General features: G+C 26.8%; 1 protein-coding gene across 2 annotated transcripts in view; it reads right to left on the bottom strand.

Moving 5' to 3' along the window:
- The window catches only part of LOC107166716 (cell adhesion molecule 2-like), a 132563-nt gene that overhangs the window by 9259 nt on the left and 103731 nt on the right, over positions 1-19573 (bottom strand). For both annotated transcript variants that reach the window (XM_089229213.1, XM_089229212.1), the window contains 3 exons: positions 11885-12020; positions 11670-11803; positions 5432-5624 (listed from right to left, as the gene is read on the bottom strand). In XM_089229213.1, coding sequence (XP_089085339.1) covers positions 5432-5624; positions 11670-11803; positions 11885-12020 — 463 coding nt within the window. The remainder of the gene's footprint in view (positions 1-5431; positions 5625-11669; positions 11804-11884; positions 12021-19573) is intronic.

Raw genomic sequence — 19573 nt, 5'->3', positions numbered from 1 at the left:
GGGGGGGGCAATATCCATTGGGTCCAAAAATGATACTAATTTTTAACATACAGAGGAAAAAACATGTAATAGGTAGGTATGAAGGTAAAAATGTAAAATAAATATTTATATTAAAAAATTTAAATGGTTAATTAACATATACAAATTTATATTAGTCGTCTACAATACAAAATCTAAATTTCTTTTCTTCATCGATGCAAATCGACTACACCCTACAGAGGCCGTGATTATAATTCTTAGAACTTTTATACAGATTTCTGAAAAAAATTATTATTTATACGTAGTTTGATGTCTAGGGATGGGCTATGGCTCCTATGCTCTCCCCCCCTCCCTAAACGCCGCGCCTGGAACCAACGAAAAACAATACCAAATAATACACTTAAAATAATGGAATTCGATGCAGGATTTATCAAATGTTCTGTCTTTCTTTGTGGTTATATAATTTAACTGTTGTAAAACATTTAAAGTTAAACATATTAAGAATTATAAAGGTAAACTATTTTTTTAAACAATGTGGTAATAAATAACCACATATATAGTTAACTAATTACAATTAATTTAATTGTTCTAAATTTTAGTAATAAATTTATTATAAATTAAGTGAACTATCAAAAAAATATCTCGCTTTTGAAGTCTTGATAGGTAATTTTAAAAAAAAGATTTATATTTTCACTTTGGATAATGCTTTTAAAATAAATGCAATTATGTTTTTATCTGACTGTTGTTTCACTAGTATCGTTATATAATGTAATATCATGTTTTAATTAACATTGTTAGAATATTCAAAATTTTGTTTATTAGATACTGAGGAGTGAAAAACGTATTGGTTTTTCAATAGTTTTTTTTTTAGAAAATGTTCGTTTATATTTGGAATGGTAAAATAAGCTCAAAATGTTTCATACAGTTTCTATCGAGATTGAATATTGAACACAGATGGTACTTTAAAAGGTAATTTTTCGAATTTTCTAATGTTTTTCGTAAAAAAAATATTGATAAAATAAAGCAAGCACCTGTTTTAGACAAATGTTCTCCACTTTTGGTTATACCAAGCTCCACTCAGAACCGTTTCTCGCATGTAATGATTTATCATTGTTTTTTTTTAAATATAGAGACACCCGCTATTATGATCAATCCAAGTTTAATAACAGTGCATTTTTATTCAATAACGGTACATAAATATTTTCGTAAATGACGTAAAAACGTATCCATTGTTCGATCGACACGTATTATAATTAGATGATTTTATACAGTCAAATATGTTGCTATATTTTATTGTAAAATTCTATTTTTACCATCGTAGTTTCTGTAAAGTTCTAAAAATATTAAACTACGGCTTATTATAGTATTCTTCATTCATAACAATTTTATATAAATTATTTAAAATTGATTGTGTATCATAATATGTCTGTCACTATGCATTATTCAGATATCAGATAACGTGTATTTTTTAAAAACTCGTCTTTTCCTGTCAGATGTCGTGTTACATAAATTCATATTGTCTGAAAAACAATATAATGTACTTATCTTTACTGTCATATTTATATGATAACATATTTAAATAAATAATAATTTAGAAACTACTCATATGAATTTTGATTTATGCATATCAAAATTTCCAAAAACAAAAACCATATATTTAATAATTTACAGGAAAAACGATTGCTTTCATTTTAAAAACATATGAATTACCATCGAATACTCCTTAAATTGTATACAAATTATTTAAAATAAAATAGTCCTTGATAATTATACTTAATAATTCAAAAATTAAGTTTGAGGTTTGAGAAGATTCATTATCAAAGAAAATAGTTGAGATGAGCATGTTTTATTTTGTCATTTTGTATAATAGTTTAAAATGTATTATTTTTGAACAAAACACCACCTAGGAAACTATTGAGTAGGTAGTTAACTATTACGATTTTAAGGGCACGCCTTTTCATTATTTGACACCCACAGTATTTATCGTATAGGTGTCTGGACCACAATATTTATCCATTCTTTATGTGCCCTCAACACAACCAGATTATATATAATTTTTTTTTAGGGGGGGGGGGTATACGATGGATGCCCAGTTAAAAAATTATATACCCGTTATGGAATAACTATCATTGTGTGAAAGCAAATATCAAAACGTATGATAATTGTTTTGGTAAAATAAGGTAACTACCAATATAATCCCCAAAAACTGATGTTGTAGATACGAGAGCGTTATATTTGATTAAAAACAGAAATAGAATGAAAATAATAAAACTGAACAAATCAAGCTTGACCGATTAACCGATTTCATATTGTATTATAGTTACGTATACATATGAAGTATGAACAAATAACTATATATTTTTCGTTATTTTATTTTCATTTGCAGCTCAGTAATTTTTCGCGTTTATATTCAGGTTTATTCAGTATTTCACTTATATCCTGATGACCTGCTGCGTACATTAATAAATGATTCATTTCATTCTCTTGAGCATAAACTTTCGCAACTAAACGACCCAAAATCAAAACAATACCGAGGTACCTAACCTCTTCCCCTCTTATACTACCAGGGTTTTCTGATTTTAATTTATTTATTATAACAGTCAGGTCCACAGGTTGGGGTTGAGATCTACACAATGTGTTTAGTAAAAAACTACATTTGACAAAGATAATATTCTAGTTAATATAAATAACAAAAGAGCTGAAACAGAGGTGTATTATATATTCTATAATAATAATAATTATTATTATTCTCTTAATATTTTATGTATTAAATACCAAAAAAAGTGTATATTTTTTTAACAGTAAGTTAAACAATATAATGTGTTCTTAATTAATATTTTTAATTATTATTTATTTATAAATTAATACTATTTAATTATAGTTCTTAAGTTTCTAATGTATAATGTATAATCAACAGAATTTAATTCTCAATCAGAAATAATTAGTCTTACAATCAATATATTTTTAAGTAATTATTATAAAAGGTTAGGTTATCAGTACAAAATGAGGTCAGCAATATTTAAATTAGAAATACGTTATAATAAATGGTAATAAATATCGGTAAATAATTAAAAAAAAAATCTTATATTGAATAAAATACGATCAATTTTTATTTTATTATAAACTATCTTGTAACATATCAAAAACTACGACCAATATAAGGATCGATAAAACTACTTAGGTATTACCAATAAATTACTAAAACACTATTATATTAGTGTTGAAAATGATACAATTTATTGTTATATTTATGATGTGCAGAAACACTAGAAACAGAAACATATGTTATTTCGAATAAATAGAAAGAAAAAAAATTGAATGACGAATTACATTTTCTCATTACTAATAATTTTTTTTTAAAAGATATAAAAGATATTAAAATAAATTATTTTTAACAAAGCATTAAAATAATAATCAGTTGTACGTTCTAGTTTATTAAAATAATTGGTTTTCAGAAATAAAATGGTCATTCAACTAATGATTATTTGATTGATAAATTTTTATTTTATGGTTCTAAATGAGTTTGATTATTTTTTTTCAAATTTTCCAATTTCAAATAATTTTTGTTCATTGAAACTTACTAAGTTAAGTATTCTGAAAAATAACAGCTGAAAATAGTGTTTGGACTTTATATGACAAAATACACGGAATAGTGTATTTGAGGAACGTTCAACAATTGATTTTGGTATTTATTTAATACAGTTAATGGATTTTTTTTTATAACATTGTTTCTATGATTCTATGATAATTTAAATCAGAAACTCGACATCGAAATCCTTAATAAGTTAAAGAAAATAAATCTCTCTTATTTACTTTACAAACGCATAATAAGTAATCTATATTATATTATTATAGTCCATTGTATATTTTATAGGTATATATATATTACTGGATTTAGTGTGTAGAGATTATAATTATACTGCTAAAAATAAAATACGTTAAACTTATTTTGCTGTTTCAATAACACTATACTGATATTTACGTCATATTTTTTAAATACTTACTTAAAACTTCGGAGAAACTGTAATACGAATAAATTATATTCGTATCGCATAAATAATCAAATTCAGAGGATTTATGCAGAAATTATTTTTTCAATAATATTATTGCAGTTGGGGTAACCAACAACTATATTGTGATATGTATTAAAATTCACTAAGTATGCATACAAAACCGGCTAATTGCGGTCGACGTTGCGTGGTGAGATGGGGTGGGATGTGGAGGTGTAATATTTAACGGTTACGATGAAACGCGAACATCGAAGAAATTACCGGAGGACTATGGTTCAGTAATAATTAATCTCGTTCAACGGTGATGTTGGTAATCAGTCGGTTGTTACTTGTTAGTCGTTACGAAATCTCTAACAAGGCTAGGGGAACTTTGGTGTCGTCATTTTGCGCGTTTGTGTGTGTGTGTGTGTGTGTTTGTGGGGTTATGGGGGTGTAATCTGTAGGGGTGAGGTTAGTTTGTGCCCCCAAGTAAGTTTTCTATGGGGAGCACACGTTCCCTTAAAGGCCATGGCGAGTTTATTGTATAAGAATTGCCATCATCAACTCGTCTAACGTCGCAAGAGACGGCATAAAGTTTACGTAGAGTTTCATATGAACTCTGCAGTGCTCTAGTTGCACGGGTTCACACTCAATTATTTAAACATATATGATATACCTACTAAATAATATGATAATAATTTATAATTTATAACACAATAATAATATATTATTAATGCATATAATGTAAACGTAAAATACCGTCGGAATCAACATGCCGGCAGATGGTGCTAGACGAATTTATCTGTGCACGTGTGCGTGAGTCTCTCTTTCTCTCTCTCACACACACACACTCTGTTTAGAACTAAATAACAAAAATTACATTATTATATTCGTAGATGTAAGAAATAAATGGATGGGCCTTGCTATAAATATTATGTGAGTTCTAATAGAGAGCATGAAGTTACCACGAAGTAACATGCGGTGGTTATTGAAATATGATTGTCAGTAATCAATATCAAACGAAAAATGATCAGATAAGAATAATTATACCTTCTAAATACACCAAAAAAATATTGATTCTAAACTATTGAATTTAATGAATTTAAAATTACCATATTATTATTATTAAAATAACATAACATTTTTTATTGATCTTTATTAACATCGGTCACAAAGCCATTAGTTACGATTAGCAGTTACAATTTTTTTACCATTAAATATTCTTATAAGTAAATTATTACTATCATTTATAAATAACCGCCTACATCATCACCAAACACTATCATTAACTTCTAAAAAAGGTAACCACTGCAAACCAGTGAGATGGTATGCATTGTTCTGTTCGGATACACTACGTTTCGTATGCTGTAGTATATACTTTACAAATGTAGTCCTATACAGAAGGACTATCCATTTGTGTATAATCCATGAAGTATAATTATATATTTTTATACAGTTATTACCTATGATCGAGGTCGTCCTGTAATCGGCGTAATCGTGGTAGTCAGCCTTATGATTGATAAACCCGGGTATTGTGGATAGACACGTCAGGTGAACCTCGGCGCCTAATTTATCCGACACCGGAAATGTGAGCCTCATTGCGGATGCTGAGTCCAACGCTGTTTTAACGATTGGTTTCATGTAGGTATCCGGTGGCTGAAAAAATTATATTTATAACAAATTATCACCAATATAATAAGTCGGTATAGAGAATGACAAATTTACTTTGATATGATATTAATAAGAATTACACTTTTTGAGCGGTGCAAATAATTTAATGAATATATCCATATATACTTATATTAAATATATTATACATAATATGAACGATGTTCGTGAGAAAAGACTCCAGTAAAAATCACTAGTTTCCATTCGAAAAACACAAACACGTTTAATTAAAATTGTTTTTTGCATATTGTTAATTTACATATTTTTATTTATCATAATTTTATTATTTTCAAAACTAGTAATCATTATCATGTTGAAATAATGAATTTCTTAAATTGTTCCATTATACGCGTCATAGTGATTTGTATCCAATCGTATGAATAAAATCATATTTTTTAGTGAGAAATGACAAAATATGTTCATAGACATAATTATGGTCAATAGGTGATATTATTTTTTTACAGTATGTAACATTTTATAGCTCATCCTTATACTAAAATAATTAATTTCCTGGCTAATAAATTACAGAAAATATAAGATATTTTTATTTTAACCATAAAAAACCACAACAAAATATCAAGAGTGGTAGGTCCATATTTTTTTTAAAAACACTTAATAAAATAATATTATGGCAATTATATAATGTACCCAATAGATAAAATGTGTTGAAATATTACAAATTTAAATATGTGAAAACATTTAAAATATGACGTGTTGAATGTAGATAAATTAATAAATAATTATGACATAATACAATATGTAAAATGATAAAATTTATATATTTTTTAAAACGCAGAAAATTAAAATTTTTATATCTACCAAAAATACGTATTGCCATGTTAATGTTTTGAAAAACATTATAATAATTATTTTAATCGTAACGAAATGTTCTAAAAAATATGATATCAAGTAAATCGTTATTTTTCAATATTTCGGTGACATTTAATTACATTCATCAGTAAAGTTATCATATATGACATAATATGATAGGTGTATTAGATACGTCATGTATTTAATCGGTGATTACAATTTGTCTTATGTACAAATACGATTTTTATGATAAAAAGTATTATTCTCATACTATTTTTTATAAATAAAACATTTAAATATTAAAACGGGTTCTACTTCATCATATTACTCTCGTTATTTCTATTAAAATATTATGATTTGATTTATTTATCAGTTATTTTCAAATATAGTTAGTATTGATTTATTTCAAAGATGCAATTTTTCATTGTGATTTTTGGCTTTAAAAGTTTTTTACCACATGAGTTTTATTTATTCAGTCATTTTCAAGTAATACATTTTTAAGTCACGATTTGTCATATTTATAAAAGTTTTTGAGTTTAGACAAAGTTTTGGTAGAAATATATGAATTGCTATTCACGAACTTCAATAGAAAAAAATGTACACCTTACAGTATGAAAATGAATTCAAACTATTTAGGTATTGGGTAGCTTAACAAAAATTAATTTTTCTTTAATCTAAAATTAAAATTTTTTGCTATCATTAATATGATCTTAAAAAGTCCCGATTTACGTATTTTATGTCAAATCTACTTGGATTTGATATGTTATATAACAATTCAACTTATTTTGTTACTTATATTAAATTACGTTAGCTGTGGATTAAATAAAAATAATATAAATTTCCAGATCATCAATTTTTAATTCAAATAAATTCTATAAAATGTAAAAATAAAATAAATATATAAACCCATTCATATGTAGTAAATAGTATATACAATTGCTTGATTATAATCATCTAAAACCTTTTAAGCACTTACTCACATAAAGTGATTTAATGTTATTTAATATTGGTGCATTAAAATTAGAATAATATTATATCTAATTTGTCATCTATAATCCATGATAAATGTTTTTTTTTTTTAAATAATAACTTGACTGTAAAGGTGACCAATTAGTGTCGAGTGAGCAATGAAGTTACTGGCTATAAGCCATGCAGTGAAATGGGAACTATTAGGTAGGTAGATATGCTTAATTTAGACTAACTTATTCAGTACCTAACACATGATTATGGGTTGAGTTAATTCAGAACTAATAAATAAATAACAAGTTTGACATAACAATAATACATACTGTTATTATTATTAAATATTTACGAGTTTACGACATATCCGGGTCAACAAGAATACTTCGAATCCATTAGGTTGGCTGTTGGCTGTTGGCTGTTGCAGACAGTTTTAAACGATTAGGTTTTACGCTCTAGCTAGTAAATATCATTGTTTTAATATAAATTTGTCTTTGGATATTAATCTTTGCGTATGAGATAAAACTATGCTCTAACAATTTAATATTTTCATTTTTTATGTACTCAAAATCATGATAACTGAACATTATGACAAAACAATTTGTCATTTGTAAAGATTATAATATATTGTTATTCCACTAAAATAATTAAGGTATTGTATCTGTTAATATTACCTATTGATTTATTTTTATTTTTTCATACAGTTTTCCAAATAATCTACTGGCAACAGAAAAAAAAATGTTTTTTGCTTATCATAAACTGATTTTAATATTTCAATCGACCAAAGAAGTTATAATATACAATAATATTATGCAGTTATTTCTATGTTCGTGAAAAATACAAGGAAATAGTGACTACCAAATTAATATCAACAAACAAATTTATAAAATTGAGATAAGACCTTTTCGTTAGAGGTATCGATATTATCAATACACATTTTATTTTACGCTATAAAAACTTGAATTAAAAATTTAAAATGCTATAATATTAGGTTTCGTTTTTATTATATTATAGGTTAAAAATATAGTGGTTTTATTTTTTTTTTTTTAATGTCATAAATAGCCATCGTATATTCATATACCTTGATATAAAATTTAAATTATTTCTCCAAGTGTTTATGCATTTAACAGTTACTGTGAATGTATAGCATAATATTCCAATATGTTAGAGTTAAAATTATAGCTGGGTTATGAATGAAAACTTATTTATTCTGAATTTGGGGGAAATCTGGGTACCTGAGGTAGTTTATTTTGATGGTCTTGTGACCCTGCGGGCATTAAATATATGAAGATGTGGAGCTAAAAGCCCACGAGAACGCATCATTTCAATGAATCATGCCAAATTCTGTGCACGCTTACTCTCTACATAATTTACAGTTATTGCTATCTCACGTGTTTTACTGTTTTCAAAGGCACTAAAAAAATTATCCATATACTTGTTATTCACTGAATAAAAAATAACAAAAATAAGATTTACAAGTTCATTAATAAAATGGTTATACAAGTTATTGTTTATTTCGATTCAAGTATTTTTCAATTCAAAAGGCAAATTGTGAGATCATGTTTCTATCTGGTTTTACGTTTCCATGTCACGTTTTAAAATCTCAAATGTATAATATACTGTATTAGAAATTATTGGGGTACCTACTATAATTTTACAGATAATAATTTTATTAAAGAAAATTATATTTGAAATGTATATTAACATTTTTTTACGTTATTTTATATAAAAACTTACTAAAATAAAACGTCTATTTGAATCTTAAAGAATTTTAAACACTTATTATGTTGATTATATATTGCCAATAATATAATATATTACTACGGTTTAAAAGCCGTCAGATAAAAACATTATTTCCATTAATCATATAAATATATGGTATCCAATTGTTTTGTATCCTAATCTCAAAAGTTGGACTTTTTATTTGTACTCTGTTTTATTGATGAAATGACCTTTAGAAATCTAAATTCTTAAAAGGTCAAATAAGTTATAATAATTTTTTTGACTATCCGACTACAATGTTACCTATATCTACGTGTATTTTGTATTCTTCTTTGGTCGATTTTTTATGTTGGAATGATAATTGATAATAACAACCCATACGAGTAACCAGTACAAAAAATATACACAAGCAGATAACCTATATGTTTATTTGTAGACAATTTATTGTTGGTTTATAATAATATTGGTCATTGGTTATAATGTATAGCTATCATATAATTACATATCGTGTAGCTGTATTGTCCATTGGTCTACAGGACCAAAATTTGTTGCAGGGGTGAGTACATTATCTGCAATATTTATAATCAATACTGATAATTCTTGAAGTATTTTAACCAATAATAATGTTCATTATAAATTTATAACTGCTCGGCATTCCTAGAACTGACTTTCAGCGGCATTGTTTGTTTGGTATATATTTTATGTATCTCATCGTTGTTTTGTTAGCACTGTCTTGTTAATTCATATTTTGTCTCGATCTACACAAATCTCAACATTCAGCAAGATCATAAGATTGAAAGATATCATAAATGAAAGATATATGTGAAATTTACGATTATAATGTTTCAAGCTTGTTCGGGCTCACTATGTGAGTAGAGTGTGTGGGTTTTCACAGATCTAAAAATCTGTGTATTATTATTTATTTAATTATCCACCAGAAAAATTTTCTAAATGCACTACTGATTTGAGTGTCAGATGCTGTGAAGGGTGATCATACCATGGTTGTCCCATGTCTTAAAGCAGAAAGAACCAAAATGGGGTACTGGATAAGAAAATAATTTGTTTCATGAAGATTCAATGAAGGTAACAGAATAAAATCAAGAGCACGTAATGATTTATTGAATATTAATTATAATAGTAAACGTGAGAACGGAATTCAAGAGATGGAACATAATGTAAAAATACAAGATCTTAAAATTTGTCCTCGTGTTCCAGTTGTAGTCCACCGAGACAATAGTCGTAAACCAATGCATCACGCATATTATGTTGTAATAGCGTTACATTGATGTATGTTTTTAAATTTAAGTTTCAAATATTATATTATTTTATTAATAAAATTTAATTTTAAATCTGCACATAATATCACTTATTATTATTACAATATTTATTACGTATTACGTAATAGTATAATAATTATCAATGCCGAAAGAAATTAATGAAAATAATTTTGAATATTAACATGCAATATTATTAGTTTCATTATTAATTTATAGTTTTTTAAAAGTTTGATAGTATTATTACGAAAATATATAATAATAATAGTGCTTGCCTGACACGGGTGCATCAGATTTGTCTACATGGAACGCCGTGTAACCACCGTATCGTTAAGTCTATGAATTTAATTTAATTTAATACATTTATCTTTACAATAATTACCATATTGTTTATTTAGATACCTATAATCATGTTTACATAAATATACATAATCAGACTTGTTCTAACTGACTGATCAACGCAGAACCTTAACTATAATAGCTGGAAACTTGAAATTTTTATGAAAATTTCGTACAACCGTATAAGGGTACGCTAAGAAAGAATTTTCCATTCTTATTTTTTTTTTTTGTATACCTTAAATGGTTGGCACTAGTTATTTACTCAGTATATGAAATAAAATCATGTATCAAATCGTCGCAATTATACGGCCTCAGTTAAAGAAACTATAACCTATTATATTCAAAAACAATATAACTGATTTTGAATTTTTGACGGCAATCGCGAAAATTTCTTTTAGAGATATCAAAATAATTTAGATACGAGTTTTAAATTTTTAATCACATTGAAAAATATACAAAGTGATAAATGTTATCAGCGTTCCCATCTAAGTATTATTTATTTTCGCAATGTGGGGTATACCGACGGCCGACGCCGATATTCATGGACTGAGATATTTAAAATTAAGATAAACCTACATAACGCTGTATCTTATAATATATTTTATTAACTATTTACTGTGCAAAGTCAGGACTAAATACACTCTAAATTCTGTAAAAGGGCTAGTCCCGTTGAATTCTAAATAAATAAATAAATCTTTGGTTCGAACAATGTCGTGCAGGACATCTATATTATCTAGTCTAGTAATAAGTGAGCAAAAAAATATTATTGCGCATCATATTATAGACTATACTATACACTGTACGTATGACGTGCAATGTACCTATTATTACGTCTTAAGTAAAAATTGTCGAACATACACCGATATTCGAGATGAACCGACCAGCATACTGGCATACTACTTGCTATTAATATTATATTAAAAATTACCCTTCGTCCATTGACTAGCCATGTGATTTCGGGTACAGGTTTCGAAGGTCCTGATGTACAAGTGGCGTCCAATATGTCTCCTACGTTGAATACTTCTTTGAAGATTTCAATAGTAGGATCGGTAGTTTGAATTTCTGAAAATAAAATAATAACTATAATTTTTCCAATATAATCTTGTATTTCAACACTATTTTGTTTGAAAAAACCAAACTTACTTATGACTGTAAGGTCGTGGGATTCAGATGTCTTACTATATATTGGAGATTCTGTGGTTACTGTGCATGCGTACTGACCGGAAGCATCATGTTGTACGTCCATGAGTGCCAACTCTGAGGGTTTTGTTTGACCCCACTAAATAATAGAAACATAATATATAAAATTTTGTCAAAAATTATATTTAGATATTTTTGTTTTTTATTCGTTCCATGTCTTATGTTAGTTATCAAAATAAATAAAATTAGGAAAAATCAAAAATATATTTATCTGTGTACTATAAAATGATATAAATAAATACGACGAAATAAATCACGTTACTAATGTAAATTTCATGCGCACTTCGAAGCATACACGAATGTGATATTTTGACAAAAACTAGTGTACCTTGTAATTAGATAACAATATTTGTTTTATAATATAACAATAGAATGTTGATTAATATTCATATTAAATGGAAATTATCAATTAAATATAGGTAACTTTACGAATATGAAATCATTGAATACATGAATATAATTACAGGAATTTCAGTGTTTTAAATTAAATTAAATTTAACGCATGTATAAATAATATGATATTTGTCTTTAACCATGTTACATTAGTTCTACCGACTGTAAATACACTATATAAGGTCTCTTTATTTTTTTTTATCGGGATTCAGATTCTATGAAGTATAAGTCTTATTTTTTTTTTAACTTTTCTTTTAGTTTAAGGGTTAATATTATAATGTTTTCCCTCATCAATAAATTATAGAATAGAAAGAAAAAAATGTCCTGTTAATGTATAATATGTACCTATAACAATTTAATAATTCATTCTTTTTATTTTTTGTTTATTGTAAATTTTTCCTAACGCATTATAAAAGTTCTAGAGTATTCTTAAACTGGAGTGCATTATACTCTTAGGTTTAATACTTATTCATATATTATTATTAAACGAACTTGTTCATAGACTAATTTAAATATATTTGACAAATGTTTTATAACTAACATTAGAACATTTTATAAAACGTTAAATGTTTGAAGGAAATAATTTTCATTATTATGTTCAATAAAATGCCATATGCAACGGTAAAAATAACTTACAATAATAATGCTCCAACGGTGACGTAAAGTCCAATTTGTTATTATCAAAAAATAAATAAAAAAATAAAAAAAATACTAACAGATTTCATTGTACAAATTATATTCATAAATCACATTTTACGAGTACTCCTAAAGTCACACGCGATCAACGTAGTTGTGTCATGTTTAGGTACATGTCAGCACGTGTACCAAAGCTCTGAAAATGGGTAACACAACAATGTGTCTATGTCATGTAATATGGGGTTTATCGTAACTCCCATTTAAAGTGAAATAAGCGAAGAACCTTCAGTTTTGGTATAATTTATATGATTAATTTCTATAATCGGATATAATCTGCAAATTGCAGTGCTGGATTCTCAGATCATATAGGTACTATGGGCAGATTTATACATCAGTTGGATTCAAAATATTTTTTGATTGGATATCAACATTTCGGCCACCTGTGGAAAAATATTACCCACATATATCTTTAATTTTACCACTCAATAATGAAAATAGGCATTTAAAAAAAAAAATAATAACTGACTAATTTTGATAAACTAAACAATGTCCATTAAATAATTTTACTAAAATTCTTATCCATTACAAAAACAAAAAAAAGAACAAAAATGAATTAATATCTGTATTTTTCATATGATTTAGAAAAATATATTCATAATAAATTATAAAAAATAAACCAACTAAAAAAATTTTTATTTGATGCTCAGTTTAAAAAATTTGAACTACAAAAATGTACAGTGGTAGATGGAAGCTTTATTGGAATATAATTCAACAAAATCCAAAAATATTTTCTACTGCATGCAATACAGTATAATGTTGTATTAAATAATATTCATATTGACTTTTGTTCCGTTAATGGAATGACGTGTAATAAAACAAAATTAAAAAAATGGTTTTCCATTTTCACGTGGCCCTCATAACCGACGGAGCACATAGGTGGGTAATTTGACTAATGGGAAATCCGGTACTCATTTTAATATAATGTATTTAATATGTTAAAATAAATGAAACTTAACAATACGTTAGGGTGACCCGTATTATTGTCACTTTTGTTATTTGCGGTCCATTGTCTGCGTTTAAAAGTTTTTTCTCTTATTTTTTCTACAAAACGATATTATACGTTTTGTAGTACGAAATTATAAACGGTCGAAATGTTCAGCTACGTAAACTTTTCCATGAGGATGCGATACATTCATCTGAATAATAATATTATAATATGTATAGAACTACGCACAAAACACAATTCCTTGCCGTAGACTTCTGTAGCAGTATAAATTGTTGTTCACAATAGATTCTGTGTAGCTATGGTACATGAATAAAATTACTAACGACATGTAAAGCGCCGACGTGTGCAAATTATATTATCTTATCTTTTTTATCGTTTTTTTTCTTCTTATAAATCGTGTTTCACTAGAGATTGACATCATAATAGCATATTATAATAGCTAATGGACGGGCCAAGTGGTACGATAATCAGGGTCAACACGTACGTGCGAGAGTGGTGGATTTAATATACGTGCCTCTCAATGGATCTCGAAAGTGTGCACTGTCGCTTTTGAACAGCACCCATTGACTGACATATTAAGATAATAAAATGTAGAAACTGATAGCTGTTAAACAACATTTTGAAAAAAAATCTCATAATAAAATTTAAGTAGGTGCCTACCGATAAAATCGTTAGACTCGTTGAAATTATAGAATATAATAAATATGGAATTTCATTTCCCGTTAAATCATTGATAACGTTCCTATTATAAAATGTCACCATAGGAACATTTCAAATTAAAATAATGTAAAATAATTTCTTACGGACCATAAAAATAAAAATTTTTTATTTAAATAACTCATCATAATATATTGGCTTAGTTGAATTCATTTAGTATTCAAATTTAAAAGTATGGGTGGCTTAACATTTAATTTTATCTTCGCTATGATTCTTGGAATAAATTAAAACAATGATTATTTTCCTTATGTAAAATTAGGTAACAAAAAAAGATATCATAATACATACTATAGTTTACGTAGCAGAAAAAAAAGTTTTAGTTAAACGTTGTTATTAAATTAGAAAGGACTTGTTAAGGATTAAAAAAATAATATTTTATCATATATAAAAATTAAGATTGTTTTTACTCAGAATGGTACAAAATAACGTTTTATCCACGCTGTATGCGTATGTTTTAAAACTTTAAACCAGAAAAATTACGTTGTTGAATATATTTTATGCTATATTGAAATTAATACATGATTAATAGCCTGTTATACATTTCAATAAAAAATATTTTCGGTTCGTTTTAATTAAAATTAGAGTATTGTAATTGTTTTTCGTATAATGAAAATTGTCAATCAAAACTCGAGACCTATAATTATATACCTAAGTGCGTTTTTTTTTTTATTATTATTCGAATCAGACTGATTCAAATCAATATATTTAATTCTTTTAGTGTCCACCCCATTTGACGGTATTACTGTTAAATTAATTTATCACTAACTTACACAAAAGATTGTAAAAAAGGTTTCATAGAAAGCATGGAGATTGGCATTCTATAGTACTGCCGAATGATTAAGTTTCATTGTTTATTATTTAATTTCCCGTTTAATGATTTAAATTAAATTGATATAAAAAATAAATATCGTACCACCCTAATTTTATAAGACGATTTTGAATTCATAATATTGTCGATATAATTTATATAATATATAACATTGGTACATATTATTATATTTAACAATTTAACAATTAGCTAAAGAGTGGTCTGTATATTTAAACAATGCATTATTGCTGTTTAAAAATTATTACTTATTATAACCAATTATGCCTACCTAACTATATTTTAATATTTCAAACCTATACATTTTTTTCATTATAATTATTAACCATCTGCAACAATGGTGATTTACAAAAGTTATATTTAAATTACATAAGCTTAGGTATATGAAATGCCTTAGATTCAGCTACCTTATACATTAATTAGGTTTTTAGCTTACCTATGTATTAATTTTTAGGAGCTGAAAAATTTAGGTGTTGACTTTATCAGAGATGCAAAGTATTGCGGAGATATTATGTTATGGGAGATTGGCTATTTTCCTGTACTCGTCCCATGACCCATCATAATATTAGAGCATATTCGTAATAGTATTACCGTTAGGTACTATCTTTATCAATTACATTTGAATTTTCCATGCCATGCATTTGGCTAAGTAAATAGTTTACATTAAAGTATTATGGCGTATATCGTATGTGTTTACAACTAATTAAATAGGTATAAACAGTTGTATTATAGTTGTATGCGATTAATAATACTATTATCATGTTAATTGTAAATCGCATTAATATTTTTAATCTCATACGACAATATCGTTTCGTATTTCACAATCAAATGTTCACTAATCACTATAAAAGTTACTCATCTCCAATTACATTATACGGACTTACTGAGACTTTTCTCGTTTGATTTTGGATGATGATTATAATATTACCTACGAGTATATAGTTCAGACTTCCGATTCGCCGAATCGACTTACAGTTTTTATTAATATAACATAGTGATAATTTTCTCTTTCAGATTTCTGGTTTTCGTTCCACGAAACGATCACAAACAGTAGTCTGACAGGCAATTAAAAAACCAAATCAACGTCACAATATATCACACTTAAAAGTAATCAAAATGTGTAATGTTTATTATATATCTGTTTTTATCAGTTGTATTTGTCACCGTGATCCGACAGGCATTGTAATACATGACGTGATTCACCAAACATGTTCATTTCCATTTCCATTTGGTTTATATAAATATTATAATTTGATTATTCAAATTCTTTGAAAAGTCTTCTAAAATTTGAAATATACTAAACGAACATATTTTATTCGTATGCGCTTAATTTTTTTATGGTATTTTCACGAAGTATTCCTATTGGTGATATAAATGTTTTATTTTTCCAAATGAGGATCATCCTTTTTTAATTGTAAATATAAATATTGTGGAGCTCATATTTTTTTGTATATTTATATAAAAAATGAATGCATAAAATAAAATATAAACAAAGGGGTGAACGAATACTCGGCGTGAATCACCATGCATACAAAATCCATGTAGTGTACTCATTATTTAAAAAAAATTAAGCTTTTTTTAAAATATGTATTTATTTTTACATAATTTGATGTCATTAAAAAACAACATTTTGAAGAAAAAATATAACATTTATTATTACCATTTCTTAAATTTTTCACATTTTTGAACGAAAACATAATATATAGTTAATTTAAAATTTTGTTACATAAACGAATCACCTTATGTATAATATGAGTTCATCTATTTTAACTTTTTCATTATAACTCGATGTCCCACGTTCCACTTGTGTAACAATATGTAGGTATTGCGTTAGTTTTAACGTATGCACTTTAAAACTTATTATGATGGTACTCATCGTTAAAAACACTGTAAAATATATGTTTTTACTTTTGAAAAACGCAACACTAGACGTAAACGTCCAGGCGAGACTGGCCATAAACTACTCCTAATCATGTAATACCAACCGACAATTATTGCCAATCTGACTGTTTTTTAGATGTACCAAATACACTTATCGATTTTTACGCTTATTTGTGCCGTCACGCCAAAGTTTAATAATTGTATTACAGTTACGTGCAGAATTTGCACACAAGTAAAAATAAACGGAGTTGACGTTTAATAGACGGCGCTGCACCTTGGGCGCTCGGTGTGTATAGTGTTTCATGATTATCTATGAATTTAATTCCGTATCCGTATAACTGTCATAGAATTTAATAGTAATAGTCAACACTAAAATTTTATAATATCTATGTTATTTAATTATTTATGTTTAGTTTTATCAATATTCTATACCTATTATGGATGATGTTAGTATACCGTGTAAATTTACTGCAACCCTCTCGTAATAATATATTACATGTAATTGTATACACCATGTATAACACAACAATTCAGTACATCAGAAATTAGAGGAGCCATTAGTTGGATAAAGTCTCATACAGTCATTTCTAATTATGTCCTATGCTCTACTCGCGTGTAGTGATTTTCAAATCACAGAGTGTAATTGTTTGCTACATCATTTACGTATCACTAGAAAAAATATTATAACAATGTACTATTGAGACGATCAGCTTAAGCCCAAATAACAAGTATTTCACAACAATTTAACACGAAAACAAAAAATAATGAACAAAGATGGTTTTGCAATAGAAACAAACGAAAATAGACAGTTTAGTAAACTCAGAAAAAATTGGGTTGTAATATATCTTACCATCGAGTCAGATTGTAGTACGGTTAGCTATATGGAGTAAAATATTTATAAATTGTATTTTCATTTATTTGTACACAATGCACTAGGATCGAAGTAATGTAATAATTATGACTTAACTCCTAATTTTATTAGGATATAGTTTCCCTTTGAAATATTATCGAATTTAATAAATCAAACATTTATAGTATAGTAGATACATCAATACCCAGCGTTTATGGTAGCCACTGCGGTGGTACATATTGTAAAAATCTTTGAAGCAAATTGCACATTCTTAAAATTTTTACCACCAAACCCTTCAATACATCCAAGTGAGTCTCAGCTCTAGAGAATTAATTCTTACCTGTGTAACATAACATATGAATTATAAAATTTATCATGATATTTTATGTTGAAAATTTATTATGATAGGCTATCCGGCATCCCACCCATTACAAACATAAAGCAATCGTTTTAACGTTCAGATAATCTTACATCCAGCTGCCACTAAGTCGTTAACATTAACTCAATTGTTTTCTTGGTGAATTCATTAACTTAAATACCCCAACCGTCGTTATAAAAATTATACTTTAAATAATAATACTTGTTGAGTATCGTATTAACATATAGCCATATACTCCTTAATGTGATTAAATAAAGTGTTTTAAAATTTCAACTCAGAAAAATTAATAAAGACACTAATTGCATAATAGTTTACTTGACAAATTGAAGACGTATTCAAGCATTAATGCGTTATTTTTTACCATTTCCGGTAGGTACATACGTTTCCCACATATCACTCTTACTAAATGTTCTTTTGCCAACATTTAGTACCTACGTCATTTGTTTGTATTTGTTTGACCAAACTCAGAAATCGTTTGATGTCGGTTCACCTCAGAAAATGGGGTTTCCGTGCGGGGGGAGGGGGTGGGGGTGCGGAAACGTTTCCATAGCCTTCTATTATATTGTTGAAACCTGGTAAAAATTAATACAATTTTTATTTTTATAATATACCTACTGATTTGTGTTTATTTAATGTAATATATATTTATTATTTATATTATATTATTCTAGTTATTGATATTATAATATGTTTAATATATAATTTACCACGCTTTTAGAACATTTGAAAGTGAATTTCGTGAATCATCTTATAATATAGTTCCTATTTTGCATATACTAAATATTTTTTGAATTGTTTATAATTACATTGACACCAAAAAAATTACTTAATATTATATGTAATTAATACGTGTTTTAGGGAAAGCATCTAATAGGTGTTCAGTATTTTTTATAAACATTTAAAGTTCAAATTTTGATTAAATACGTAAAAATTACGGCAAAGTT

The sequence above is a fragment of the Diuraphis noxia genome, unplaced genomic scaffold (assembly GCF_037042655.1).
Source record: "Diuraphis noxia isolate RWA-SAM2 unplaced genomic scaffold, SU_Dnox_SAM2 contig0005, whole genome shotgun sequence".
Taxonomy (NCBI): Eukaryota; Metazoa; Arthropoda; class Insecta; order Hemiptera; family Aphididae; genus Diuraphis; species Diuraphis noxia.
This window is presented reverse-complemented; position numbering and strand designations above follow the sequence as displayed.